At 46.0% G+C, this 14176-nt stretch overlaps 1 protein-coding gene across 1 annotated transcript in view; it reads left to right on the top strand.

The window, feature by feature from the left end:
- The window catches only part of LOC133378921 (zinc finger protein 93-like), a 28076-nt gene that overhangs the window by 3890 nt on the left and 10010 nt on the right, over positions 1 to 14176 (top strand). The window contains exons 4-9 of the mRNA XM_061613534.1: positions 561 to 646; positions 1284 to 1410; positions 3173 to 3806; positions 5250 to 5308; positions 12073 to 12686; positions 13199 to 13280. Of these exons, the coding sequence (XP_061469518.1) occupies positions 561 to 646; positions 1284 to 1410; positions 3173 to 3806; positions 5250 to 5308; positions 12073 to 12686; positions 13199 to 13280 (1602 nt within the window). The remainder of the gene's footprint in view (positions 1 to 560; positions 647 to 1283; positions 1411 to 3172; positions 3807 to 5249; positions 5309 to 12072; positions 12687 to 13198; positions 13281 to 14176) is intronic.

Raw genomic sequence — 14176 nt, 5'->3', positions numbered from 1 at the left:
AGCTCGTTTGTCCCTTTCACCCTGTACTCGTGCTTCTTCAAGGTCCATAGCACCTTTGATAATGGCCGACCTCCAATTGGGACACTCCTGGGCCAGGGCTTCCCAGTTCTCGATGCTCATGTTACATTTTTTTAGATTAGCTTTGAGAACATCTTTAAATCTGACTTTTCTTTGCAAGGCATTTGCAACCCAGCTTTTTCAGACACTGGAATTCAAGTTACAGGAAGCCAGATTTCAGCTGGATGTCCGGAGAAACTTCCTGTTAGAGCAGCCCAGGAATGGAACTTTTCTACCAGAGCACTTAGAAACTTACTTTATTTTAAAATGAAAGATCAGGTTCTGGGGTTCCTGCTGGCCCTGGGACCAGTAGAAAGTGACCCTTTCTACCTTTGTGTCGGGAGCCCTGCTGCCTCTGAGAGTGAAAGTGTTACCTAACCAACATGGCTAGTAGCTAGGGATCACTTTATCCTCTTGTGGGAGCGGATTCCATAGTTTAACTGTATGCTATGTGAAGAAGTAGCTCTTTTCCTTTGCCCTGAATCTTCCACTTTTGTCTCTAGCAGGCGACGGAATGATGCTGGCAAGGTCGACTTGGCCGTCTGCTCTTTGCGGTGGACTGCAAACAGCTGTCGTAGAACCAGGTCAGGTAAGGGAAAAGGTCAGTGGGGAGAGACTTCTGGGTGCCTCTGTCCCCTGCCTCACCTCCCTAGGCCTGGGTGACTCTGTCGCACTCCTTTGTGCTTCATTCAAAGCTGCCTGCACCAAACGCAGTTAATGGCACTCAAGACGGTTTCAGTCCTGAGAATAACGACCAGCTGCCTCACCTTAACTAACCCTTTAGATTTTTTTATTTTATTATATTTAATAAAAGTATTTATATAGTACAATCTCGCAAAACATCAGGGCAGTATATAACAATATAAAAACATTTAAAAACAATACAAGTCGATCATTAAATGACTGGCTACTCAAAAAATATTTTAAACAGCTGCTTAGGCCCGTCAGCACAAAAACTCTTCAAGGGACACCTGAAAGTCAAAAAGGGAGGGTGCCTGCCCAAATCTCTGCCAAAACAGTGTTCCATAGCACGGGACCGGCGCCACTAAAGGCCCAACTTCTGATTGAGGCCAATTGGGCCTCGCTAACACTCTAAGACTGCTCCTCTGAATGATCTCGGGCTTGCGTTGGGATATAAGCGCTCCTCAAGGTATCCTGGACCCCCATTGCTAATAGATAAATGTTTATGCCATCTATGAGGAAGAAATGTTTTGTTTTTCTTTCAGGGTCTGGTGACCTTTGAGGATGTGGCTGTGTATTTCACGGAGGAAGAGTGGGCCCTGCTGGATCCTGACCAGAGAGCTCTGCATAGGGAAGTCATGGAGGAGAATTGGGGGATCCTGGCCTCTCTTGGTAAGTCTCTTTGTTACGCTAGTGGATGATAATATCCCGTTAGGAATCATATCTTGCACACAGACACTAATATTACAGAACTAATAAATCAAAGAAAGACTAATTGCATATAGTATTTTTTTTTTTGAAGTTTCCTTCTACTTCCGCTCTAGTAGGATGAGCAGAGCAATGCAGACCCCTGATCTGCCCTCAGGGCCGGCTCCAAAGGGCGGCCAGGTGGGGCCCCCTCTGCTCCCCTTCCATGATTCACAGCAGGTTTGCTGCCGCGTATCTCAGGGTGGGAGCTTCGGAGCCCCCACCATTCCCTCGCTCAACCTACCTTTCTCAGCTGTGTTGTGCGGCTGCGTACGCTGTGCACACAGAGTGCGCAGCGCTGCCCTTAACCAAGATGGCGGCTGAGGTTTCCCTAAGAGGCTGAAGCCTCTGCCGCCATCTTGGCTGATGGCAGGGATGTGCACACGTAGCACACATGTGTGCCATCAGCCAAGATGGTGGCAGAGGCTTCAGCCCCTTAGGGAAACCTCGGCTGCCATCTTGGTTAAGGGCAGCGCTGCTCACACAACACAGCCAAGCCAGGTAGGTTGAGCGAGGGAATGGCAGGGACTCCGAAGCTCCCACCCTGCAATACACGGCAGCGATCCTGCCGTGAATCGCAGAAGGGGAGGGCCGGGGCCCAGGGCAGGCTTGTGCCCAAGGGCCCTGGCATGCCTGGGGCTGGCCCTGTTTGCCATGCTGGAGGGGGACTGTATGTGGCATAGAAGTCCCTCCCTGAAGCAAATCCCATCTGGGCCAGGCTGTGCCTGTGGGCACGCTCCGCTGCCATGGAGGACCCGCTCCACCCACCAAAAGTGGAAGCTACCAAGGGCAGTGTCAGAAAAGGTGTGTGTGTGGCAGGGGAGGCAGCCAAGTCTCCACTGGTTCCTAAGCCGATCCAGTGAGCTCCATGTTGTGACGTATTACAAGTGAGGGAGCTACAAACATTGGCTGGTGAGGTTGGAATTGCACCATAATATGTATTGATAAAAACATTTCCATCTCGCCAGTCTGTGTGCCGTTGTTTAGTTTTCCAGATTTCTTGACCGATTTTTGTCAAAATTTGGACAGCTTCAGTCTCAGTAGCTTGTAGCAACTCTATTGGTATTCCATCTGATCCTGGTGATTGGTTTCTTCCAAGTATTTTAAGAGCAGCTTTCACCTCGCGTTCTAAAATTTCTGTTTCTTCTTCATATGGTGCCTCCATGAATGAATCTGTCATCCTGGCATCTCTTCAGTGTATTGCTTCCATCTTCCTTTTATTTCATCTCGGTCAGTCAGTGTGTTCCCCTGTGGATTATTCATCGTCCCTACTCTTGGTTTAAATTTCCCTTTCATTTCTCTAATCTTTTGGAACAGGGCTCTTGTTCTACCCTTTTTGTTGTCCTCTTCTATTTCTATACAATAACTATTGTAATAGTTCTCTTTGTCCCTACGTATTAGTCGCTGTATTGTTGCATTCTAATATGATTAGCAGCCTCTCTCCATGGCTAGCACATGCAAAGTCTCCTGCTAAGATCCTCTAGCTGGAGAAGTCAGGGATTTAGCTTGGGGATCATCTGCATGCAAATGACTTGCCGTACCACCAAATGGTTTGACCACTCTTCTTTTTAAAAAAATAAAATCAATTTAAAAATCAGCACAGATGTACACACAGAAAAAAAGAATTCAAGGGGGAAGATATAGTACATATTTCATGAGATTGGTTAAGAGAACCTTTATTTTTCAGCAAACAATGAAACCAGTGTAAAGCAGGAAGGAGGGGAGAAACCATATAAATGCTTGGATTGCGGAAAAAACTTCACTAGAAGCCTTGGCCTCCGTCGTCACGAAAGAATTCACACAGGGGAGAAACCATATAAATGCTTAGAATGTGGAAAAAGCTTCAGTGAGAATACAAATCTCATTTTCCATCAAAGAATTCACACAGGAGAGAAACCATATCAGTGCTTAGAGTGCGGAAATAACTTTGCTAGAAGCACAAGCCTCCGTCGTCATCAAAGAATTCACACAGGGGAGAAGCCGTATAAATGCTTGGAGTGTGGAAAGAACTTCACTAGAAGCACAGACCTCCATCTTCATCAAAGAATTCACACAGGGGAGAAACCATATCAATGCTTGGAATGTGGAAAGAGCTTTCGTTACGGTACTGACCTTGTTACCCATAAAAGGATCCATACAGGGGAGAAACCATATAAATGCTTGCAGTGTGAAAAGAGCTTCACACATAAAACAAGTCTGTTTTCTCATCGAAGAATTCACACAGGGGAGAAACCATTTCAATGCTTGGAATGTGGGAAGTGCTTCTCTCAGAAGATACATTTGGTTACTCATCAGAGAATTCACATGGGAGAGAAAACCATGTAAATGGAATATGGAAAGAGGTTCAGTTTCAAGAAAAGACTTAATTTCATATAAGAAGTCACACATTGAGAAAAACTATGAAATGCTTGGAGTGTAGAGAGAGCTTCAGTAATAAGACACTTCTGATCAAGGAATTCACAGGGGAGGAACTATAGAAGTGGATGGGGTATGGAATCAGATTCTTCACAGTATAACTCCTGTTTCAGATGAGATCCACTTTATCAGCTAGTGTTTCCCAACCTGGTGCCCTCCAGATCTTTCAGACTACATTCCTCCCATGAAGGGCTGATGGAAATTGTAGTCCGAAACATCTGGAGGGTGTCTGAGCAGAAAGGCGGTTATAAATGATTCCCACTGAAGAAGCCATGTTCGTATTGTGTTGTAAAGGGAAAAAGCTTAGTGTTGTATCTAACTATAGTCCTACTCAGAGGAGACCCATTGAAGTTGATAGACATGGCTTTGGTTAATTAATTTTAATTAGTCAACTGTGCGTAGAACTTAGATGGATATGACCCTTAAAACATAGTTCCTCCCCCTCTAACATTAATACATAGTGAGAAATACTGAGCTGCAGGTGTCACAAGGCTCCCCCTGTCCTCCCTGGTCTTAGTTGAGCAGATAATAGTGCTTGCACCACTCAGCCCCCATCTTCAGTAGACAGTGGCCATCTTAGATTCCCCCAATGAATTTACAATAGCTGTGGCCTGATAAGGATGGGTTCTGAGTGGCTTCTGTACAGAAGGGCTGCCTGCCCCGGCAAATATGGCCTGAGGGGAATGGAACGAACATACGCACACACTGAACCTTTGGAAAGCAGGCCTTATCTGGGCAAATTGGAGCCTCCATGTGCAGGGGAAGTATACCTGAACTCAGCTGTTGCAAAGAAATCTTACTTTGTTTTACATATTAAAATATGTTTACAATAAAGATCTCCCCTCCCATCAGAAATGTAAACTTCATGTGATACATCTGCTAATTTCATAAATGATTACTTCTTAATATGTCAGATAAGTCATTTCTTTGCAATGGTTTTAACTGAGCCTTAGGTTTTTGACCGAGAAAAGGGTACAGCTGGTGGTCAGGGCTGCCAACAGGGCAGAACTAGGAGTACAAATGTATTGGGCCCTATAGCCAGCAGGGCCCCCAAACTGTCAGCTTTCATTAAATGCAGTTCATCTCTGGCCTTACTGGAAAGAAAATTCTGATGCAAAGTGTGAGCTCCCCTGGCTTCTGTGAGATGAGCCAGCCTGGCTGCTCCCACCGTTCAGTGTTTTTAGCCAATGAGTGAAGTCAGATTTGTAATTGATGAGTGAGTTGTTTAGACACCAGCAATTGCTGGGGTCCTAAAGAGCCACTGCTCCCTCCCCCCTTGCCCTTTTCATTCTGGTCAGCGGCGCCTGGCTCTTTGGAATCAACTTTTGAGATTGGGTACTCCTTATAAGTTATTTTCTGCAGATTGCATTACACAGTAACTGTGGGTGGATGTCGAAGAATCCTCCAGGTAAGTGGGTACAGGATTGTGGCCTAGGCTTTCTTGTGAGGAAGGGGCAGAGAAGGGTTTATTTATTTATTTTTATTATTTGATTTATATCCCACCCTTCCTCCCCAGCAGGGGCCCAGAGTGGCAAGGGTTCATGGTGAGAGGATTCAGCACACCAACCTGGAAGTAAGCTCATTTGAATACAATTGGGACTTACTCATCTAAATACAATAATCATGCCAGATTGGTTGAAGCCTGGATGCGTACTAACTTGGTGGGGGGGGTAGATCAAAATGTGTCCTTTTACAAAGATGCATCACTTTGGTTAAATGAAGCAAAAATTGACACCTGCGGTACAGCACCCTTTTACAGTTGGTTTATACCTCCTGTATATCCAGCCAACCTCACAGGGTTGTTGTGAAGATAAAATTGGGAGTGGCAGAGAACTTTGTATGCCACTTTGAGCTCCTTGCTGGAAAGGTGGGATAGAAATGTAATAAATAAATGAAAGGGGGGTGCATGGGTGGGTGGGTAGAAGGGTTATTATGTTGGAGCTCCAACTAGAACAATCCAGATCATCCACATCAGCACCCTACTACCCACCCCCCTTTCATTTATTTATCATAGAATAGTGGAGTTGGAAGGAGCCTGAAAGGCCATCAGGTCCAACCCCCTGCTCAGTGCAGGAATCCAAATCAAAGCATTCCCGACAGATGGCTGTCCAGCTGCCTCTTGAATGCCTCCAGTGTTGGAGAGCCCACTACCTCTCTAGGTTATTGGTTCCATTGTCGTATGGCTCTAACAGGAAGTTTTTCCTGGTGTTCAGTGGAAATCCAGCTTCCTGGAACTTGAGACGACGCTGAAGTTGGTTCCTAGTTCCCAGTTCCTTATTTGCTTGAAAGTTCAAAATGCTAAAAAAGAAAAGTTGACAGCTACAGCAACTTCAAGCCAAACTTAAAAATTCTCTACCCCAAAATATATGTTGGGGTACCCTGTATGATATATCACTGTGATCGGGGGACTCTCCCCATCAAGAATAACAATACATTTATGCAATCAAAATAATCAGGCTTCTGATATTATCATAAATACATAATGATGCCATAAAATCATAAAAAATAAGTAACTGGGGGTGCTCAGCCCAAATTCTGCTGTGGGCCAGGACAAATCATACACCCCAGGAAAGGGGAGGGTGTCCTCTATGAGATATCAGTGCGTCCCACCTGGCCCAGAGCTGCTGCTGGGCACAGGGCACGAATAATAGCATCTATGGAAACCCAAATCATACATCCCAGGAAAGGGGAGGGTGTCCTCTACGAGATGCCATGGCTTCCTGACTGGCCCAGAGTTTCTTGTGGGCAGAAGGAGTGGATCTGAGCAACTATACACATCCAAATTTTTAAATAAGGTAGGGGGGAAAAGGATCTGGTGGTGCCCACCCCAAAACTTTATTCGAAGTATTATATATCATACACATATTCATACAGAACAGGGTCCTCTGCAAGATGGCATTGGTTCCAACCCAGGTCAGAGCTTTTTGTTCAGTTATGGCTCAGACAAGGTCATTTATCATTTCTGATTTTAGAGTGTTTTTAACTGTATTTAATTGTGCATGTTATAACTTTTGTGATCCGCCCGGAAATGTTTTAGTTAACTGCAGGGAATAAATCTAAACAACAACAACAACATTAATTTATGTATCAGAAGAATAGCCAAAATATATAGGAAAGATTGTAAGGAACTTGGATGCCCATCCCAAAATACGATTTGGGGCACCACAAATCATAGTTCCACACATCAGGGACACTATCTTCTATTAGATGCCGTCCATGCATAGTTTAGAGCAGCCTTTTTCAACCAGTGTGCCTCCAGATGTTGTTGGACCACAACTCTCATCAGCCTCAGCCAGCATTGCCAATGGTCAGGAAAGATGGGAGTTGTGGTCCAACAACATCTGGAGGCACACTGGTTGGGAACGGCTGGTTTAGAGTCTCATCTATGAAATTACATCTTTCTGCTTCTTGAGTGAATTGTTGTCTGGTGATCCTGCCAAGTTTCCATCTGCCATGGCACCAGATAACAGAGTCATACTTTGAGAATAATTGCTGTGCATTTGATTTTTTGATCTCTAAACAACTTACTACATACCGTATATATATATTATATTTCTCCAACAGGTAACAACCAAGTATACAAATGAACATATAAACAAGTGCAGACTTAATTAAAAAAAAATAAGGAAGTCATATTTATCAGAACTGGTAAAACAGTAAAAAACATTTTTCTTAGAAATATATTAGAACATTTTTGCCGTTTATAAAATCAACACCATTTCACATGGGCTGGAATTAAACAATTTCACCCATTCGAAATAATCTCCTGGTTTTCAAACATCTCTGAAATAGTAGGAGATTTAGAAGAGCACCTTCTAAACTGCACATTGCACATCATTGTTATTATTTGGTCCTCTATAGCCTCACTGCTACAATATGACTTGGAGTACTATTTTTCTTTGTGAAGTCTTGGAACAACTCATCTGTTGCACAAACATCACCACATCCTGTGATTTGAAGCTCCCTAATTCCATCGTAGAAGTTCCAGTCACTTGCATTTCCCAGATTGTGGAAAGAAACAAAGTGATTTCCAGTGTTGAAAGTGATCCCTACCACTTTGTACCTGGAAAAAATAGTAAACATTTTTAAAATTAAGTACATTTTTGCAGTTCACATATAGCCCAGCTTCCTGTTCTCCCAGTGACCAACTAGATGCCTTTTGGAATCCCAAAGAAGATTATGAACACAACAGCACACTCTTCACATGTGTTCTCCATCAGCTGTTTTTTTTAAAATACTCATAAATATGTTCAATAGCAACCTATACAGAGACAGTTGAGATGTTATGGCTTAATCTGTAGTTAGTTTACATACCATTACAAGGTGTGCAATTTTCCAGTTTATGTTGCACATGTGGATTGGAAAACAGTAGAAAAAATTGGAGTAGAGACTGTGGTGGAAGAGCCACCACTTCCAAAGCCATGCTGGGTTTGCACTGAACAGGAAAATTGGACTCTTCCTTTCCCCTGCCTGCCTTTTTCCCTGCCAGTACCTCTTTCTTTAAAGAATGAACACAATCTCTCCCTTCACCTCCATTGTGAGGAAAAAGAAATATTCCAGCTCATTTGCTGTGCTAATGTAGTTTTCCTCCAAATGTGGAATAATGTGACTTTGTATCTAGTGATCCAAAGCCAACTGACTTGCCCAAAATATGGGTTCTGGCTTGAGTTTAACATGGCCAAGGAAGGATCCACAACGGTGCTGTGGTTTCCCAGCTTCTCACTGACGACTCAGACCCAGAAAATTCTTTATCTTGAATCTTGCCTTGAAACTTTCAGAAAGCCGCAGAAAACCATGGCCCAATCACCATTACTTTACTGACAAGCCCCTCTTCTGTTTCTAAAGTAACTAGTCCTAGCCAGCATCCTTTTATCTTCTAATACCACCTTAACCCTTCATCTCATCCAACATCCTCCCCCCTACCCCAATCTCTGTCCCTGACTGCATCCTAGAGTTTCTATGGGTTTTCGTGCATGCTTTTTAAAACTGGTAGCCTGTATGCTTTATTTTAAGCCTATAAAATTTGTCTCTTGTTAGTATACTATTCTTGGTACAGATTATGTATTTTTCTCCCCTGCAGCCTGTGATTTTGAATCTATAGTGATGCAGCTTGTATTAGAGATACAGAAGCTGAACAGGTTACACCAATTCTGTTAACAAGTTAATTGTTTTGGCCAAACCACTCTCTTTGTGAGTTAATGGAACTGTTGAGTGGTCGATGTACATGTCTACAGATGTGGTTGACAGCGGTACTGTTGCTATATGGACTCTGACAGATCAAATTGGTATCCCCCTCCCCCCACACACAGAGAGTCTGAAGATGTACAGTTCTGTATGTTTTTCTCTGCTTTGGTTTTGCACAGATGCCCTTCTCCGTGCCCTGGACCTAGCAGGAGCTCTGGGCCAGGCAGAACACAGTGGCATCTCATAGAGGACACCCTCCCCTTTCCTGGGGTGTATGATTTGTCCTGGCCCAGAGCAGATTTTGGGGTGGGCACCCCCAGTTCCTTATTTTTTCCTGTATGTTTTTCTCTGGTTTGGTTTTGCATAGATGCCTTCCTCCATGCCCTGTGCCCAGCAGAAGCTCTGGGCCAGACAGGACGCACTGGCATCTCGAAGAGGACACCCTGATCTTTCCTGGGGTACATGATTTGTCCTGGCCCAGATCAGAGTTTGGGGTGGGCACCCCCAGTTCCTTATTTTTTCCTGTTTTTCTCTGGTTTGGTTTTGCATAGATGCCCTCATCTGTGCCCTGCGCCTAGCAGCTCTGGGCCAGGCAAAACGCAGTGGCATCTTGTAGAGGACACCCTCCCCTTTCCTGGGGTGTATGATTTGTCCTGGCCCAGAGCAGACTTTGGGGTGAGCACCCCCAGTTCCTTATTTTTTATGATTTTATGGCATCATTATGTATTTATGATAATATCAGAAGCCTGATTATTTTGATTACATAAATGTATTGTTATTCTTGATGGGGAGAGTCCCCCGATCACAGTGATATATCATACAGGGTACTCCAACATATATTTTGGGGTTCAGAGACATGTTAAGTTTGGCTTGAAGTTGCTGTAGCTGTCAATTTTTCTAATTTTTTTAGCATTTTGAACTTTCAAGCAGATAAGGAACTGGGAACTAGGAACCAACTTCAGCGTCGTCAACTTGAGCCCATTATTCCATGTCCTGCACTCTGGAACAATCGAGAAGAGATCCCGGCCCTCCTCTGTTTGGCAACCATGATTACATTTTTACATTTCTATCCCACCTTTCCAGCAAGGAGCTCAAGATCTCTTACCATTCGGTATGGGGGGGAGGAAGCTTTTTGGGACTCCTGCCATGTCTGCACCCCCAAGGTAAAGAGTGGAGGGATGGGAACTTGGGGGCTCGCAGGGGAAGGCTGTGCAATGGCCTTTGAGGGCTGCGTTTTGCATGTGGCCTGAACGGAGAAGCCCCCAGATCCTGAAAAGGGATTCTGGAAGTTTCTTCCACCACCCGCCCAAAAAAACTCTGGTTCCACTCCTCACCCCCTATTCTTTTCAGCCTTTAAAAGCTGCATTCCCTCGTTTTGAAAGACATCATCCTACAGCTTGATCTTCCAGGGGTTAAAATGAACGGAGCTGGATTCCTAGACAGGACGGGAATCTGGGTGGGCGCGAAAGTGGGGGGGGTCCTTTAGAGCAAATGGGTTTCCTCTCCCGGCCCCCTCCTGCCCGACCCTTTGGCTCTTTTCCTGGAGGAAAGGTCATGTCTCCTAAGTTCTACAAGGGGGACGGGGGCCCTTCTGGGATCTGGTGAGTCCAGCCCCCCCTCTTGGTGCTTTTGGGCGATGGGGAGTCCCAGGGCTGCAGGGGAGGCTCCGCAATGCAAAAAAGAGAGGAAGAGAAGGAGGTGGCTAGGAGATCCCGGGGGGGGGGGATGGACCGATTCCGACACTGCAATGGCAATCAATGGAGAGAAACGGGGCGCAGTCAGCCCATGGGGGGGGGGACTCAGAAGAGCAAGCCGGATTCCGCCCCGTTAAGAGGCAGCCTGTTCACCTGATCCATGCGGGATCTTCCATCCGGGATCTCCCCCCCCCGCCCGCAACAAATCAGAGATCGAAGGTTCTTTCTCCCCCTCTGCAAAGCCAGGAGGCCCCTTTGATATGCGTCGGGGGGGGGAGTCTGCAATGCAGCATTGATTGCGATTCATTAATTATTCTATTTGTGGGCCCTCCCCTTAATCAGGCACCCAGCGGAGACGTGTGTGTACGCTTTCAGACGCGCAGACGCTGACACGTGGAGGGGACCTTTTTTGCGTGGAACACAAAGCAGGACTGCAAATCTGTACCCCAAGGCAAAAGTCACTGATTGAAAGCAATGAAGCTCTTGCGGCTATGGCTGATAGGCTTTTTGATAGGCTTGTACTGTTTTTATGGAATGATACCTTTATTTGTGGTTTTTTAACAATGTTGTATGCTGCTGGGAGACTTTTGGGTACCAAGCGGCTGACAAATCTATTATTAAGATGAATATTAGTAATAAAGAGAAAGGCTCTGGCTAGGGGTTTGGGTGAAGAAAGGACAAAGGTTCAGTGGACGGCCAAGAGGGGGAGTGTGGAAGGTCTGGAAGGAATTGTAACGGGCAGGCCAGTGAAAAGCATGCTACATCTTCTCCACCCCCACCCCCAAAAAATCCACACTGAAAACTTCAGTCCACAGCCCTCACACAGAGGACTCTCCCTCCTGTACCCATCATCTGTTTGAGTCACCTGCTTTTCCTTCCAGGAGCAGACCTGCTTGCTAACCATTGTTATTATGTGCCTTCAAGTTGATTTCGACTTACAGCAACCCTATGAATCAGCGACCTCCAGTAGCACCTGTTATAAACCGCCCTGTTCAGATCTTGTAAGTTCAGGTCTGTGGCTTCCTTTGTGGAATCAATCTATCTCTTGTTTGGCCTTCCTCTTTTTCTACTCCCTTCTGTTTTTCCCAGCATTATTGTCTTTTCTAGTGAACCAAGGCTTCTCATTATGTGTCCAAAGTATGATAGCCTCAGTTTCATAATTTTAGCTTCTAGTGATAGTTCTGGTTTAATTTGTTCTAATACCCAATTATTTGTCTTTTTCGCGATCCATGGTACTCGCAAACCTCAGGGAAAACCTTCCAGCCCTGACAATAAGAAACAATTCTCTAACAAGTCTCTGATCTGGGCCACCTTTGCCCTGAGACAGAAACTGTCTCAAACAGGAAGAAGGACAAGCAGGGGGCTCCCTTTGAGCACAGATCGAAGATGGAAGAGCAAGACTCAGCTGGCCCTGAAAGAATAAGATGCCCTGAAGTCACTGAGATTGGGAGCAGCAGGGAATTCTGGGGAAGAACCATGCAGAAGATCCGGAGTGAGGAGGACACTCTGAGCTCAGAAGGACACCAACAATGTTTTGGCCATATCGCCCAGGCTGGGAGCAGTGGGGAATTCTGGAGGGAAACAGTGCTGGAGATCCCAGATCAGGAGACCTTTGGCTCAGGTGCACAGAGCCAGCGTTTCAGGAATTTCCGCTACCCGGAGGCTGAGAGGCCCCGAGAGGTTTGCAGCCGACTCCATCATCTTTGCCATCGGTGGCTGAAGCCAGAGCAACACACAAAGAAACAGATCTTGGACCTGGTGATCCTGGAGCAGTTCCTGGCTGTCCTCCCACTGGAGATGGCGAGCTGGGTGAGGGAATGTGAGGCAGAGACCAGTTCCCAGGCAGTGGCCCTGGCCGAAGGTTTCCTCCTGAGCCAGGCAGAGGAAAAGAAGCAGGCAGAGCAGCAGGTGAGAGAGCAAATTTCATTTCGGTAGTTCCAAGGCACTCCAAATGTCAGGGAGAGTGTCCTAACACTCTACTAGTCACTCAACTTATTCTGATGATCCAAGAATGTTGTCTCTATCACAATCTTGTTGGACAGAGCAATTCAACCCCCCTCCCCACTGCAGGCTGGGAAGGCGACGGAGTTTGGATTGGGCATCATTGATCTGTCACTACAGCACTCCTGGTCCTGCCCACTGAACATGCCGGGGGGGGGGGAGGAATGCTGCTGTTGGGATCCACAAGGAGAGGGCCTGAAAGAGGCCACTGTGGAGGCGGGGAGGGACTGAGGTGACCCAGAATGCACTGGATACTGACCCAGTCTCCATGCTGTCGCATGATGCAGTTGGACCCAATGTTGGTCCGATCCCTATGCCAATTCCGGCCTGGAGCCATGACCTGAGAGCCCCCACCTTCCACCTCAGCCACCCTGAGTGGTGTTTAGCGCTGACCTCTTAGATCCTCATTGCTGTTTCAGGTAAAGCATCTTTCTGGAGAAGCGGCCAGTGATTTCTTTGAGGCAGAGAGGATGCCTTCGGACACCGAAGAGAGACCATTGGGTAAGGGCTTTAGAAGGCTTTATTGCAAGAAATCTGTGGGCTGCTTTTATCTGGAAGGGGAACACACTTGCCTTCAGTCCGTTGCTGACACATAGTGTCAGGAAATTAGGTCTTACCAATGAACCCAAAGCCACTCCTGGGTGGTCAGGCCAGGAGATAATGGGATTGAGCAGAAGGAACGTTGGGACCACACCGAGATAAAAGTTATTGAAAGATGTCCAATTGACATAGCCAGAGGTGCGCTTGTGAGCCACCCATTGCAGGAATGGTAAAATGCAAAATTAGATATGCCCAATAGTCTTGATCTTTCATACTCACACACTCACGGCACTGGCTGGTGGCCAACCAGTACTGTAGCGAGGAAGAAGAGACCTGGAGGAGAGGAGGCGTGCTCACAGGGTCTCGGGTGGTAGCTGTGGTAGAAAACTTCTCAAATCTTCTGGTGAAGCTGGGGTGTCTTTGTAGTCAGATAATGTTTTGATGTCCTTTTGATATCTTCAGTGAGTTCCGGGGTCTCATCCATCAGTCGGTCAGCTGGCACTTGCAGTGATGTCAGCCTCTTGTTACGTCTGTGTTCTCAGGACTGTATTTCCGCTTTCTCATACCAGCTTGGTGCCTATCGAGGGTGCTGGTCACGGGATCTCTTTTAGGGTACTCAGACTTCCATTAGAATTATAACATTTGTTTATGGCTGATGTATTCCAGTTGTTGTTGCCTTAATAACCTTCAGCGCCACCAAGCCTCGTTTCAGCCATAAGCCCTAGAAAGAGACATTCGTTTACACCCACACATCCTCCACATGTTACCATTACAGAGACCACTCTGTCATCGGTGGCCTTCGGTAACTAGCTGGTTCTGTAGGACATACAAGCAATGTAACGGACACTGCCCTTTGT

Source organism: Rhineura floridana, chromosome 3 (assembly GCF_030035675.1).
Source record: "Rhineura floridana isolate rRhiFlo1 chromosome 3, rRhiFlo1.hap2, whole genome shotgun sequence".
NCBI lineage: Eukaryota > Metazoa > Chordata > Lepidosauria > Squamata > Rhineuridae > Rhineura > Rhineura floridana.
Note: the sequence above shows the minus strand (reverse complement) of the source record. Positions and strands in the feature narration are given on the sequence as shown.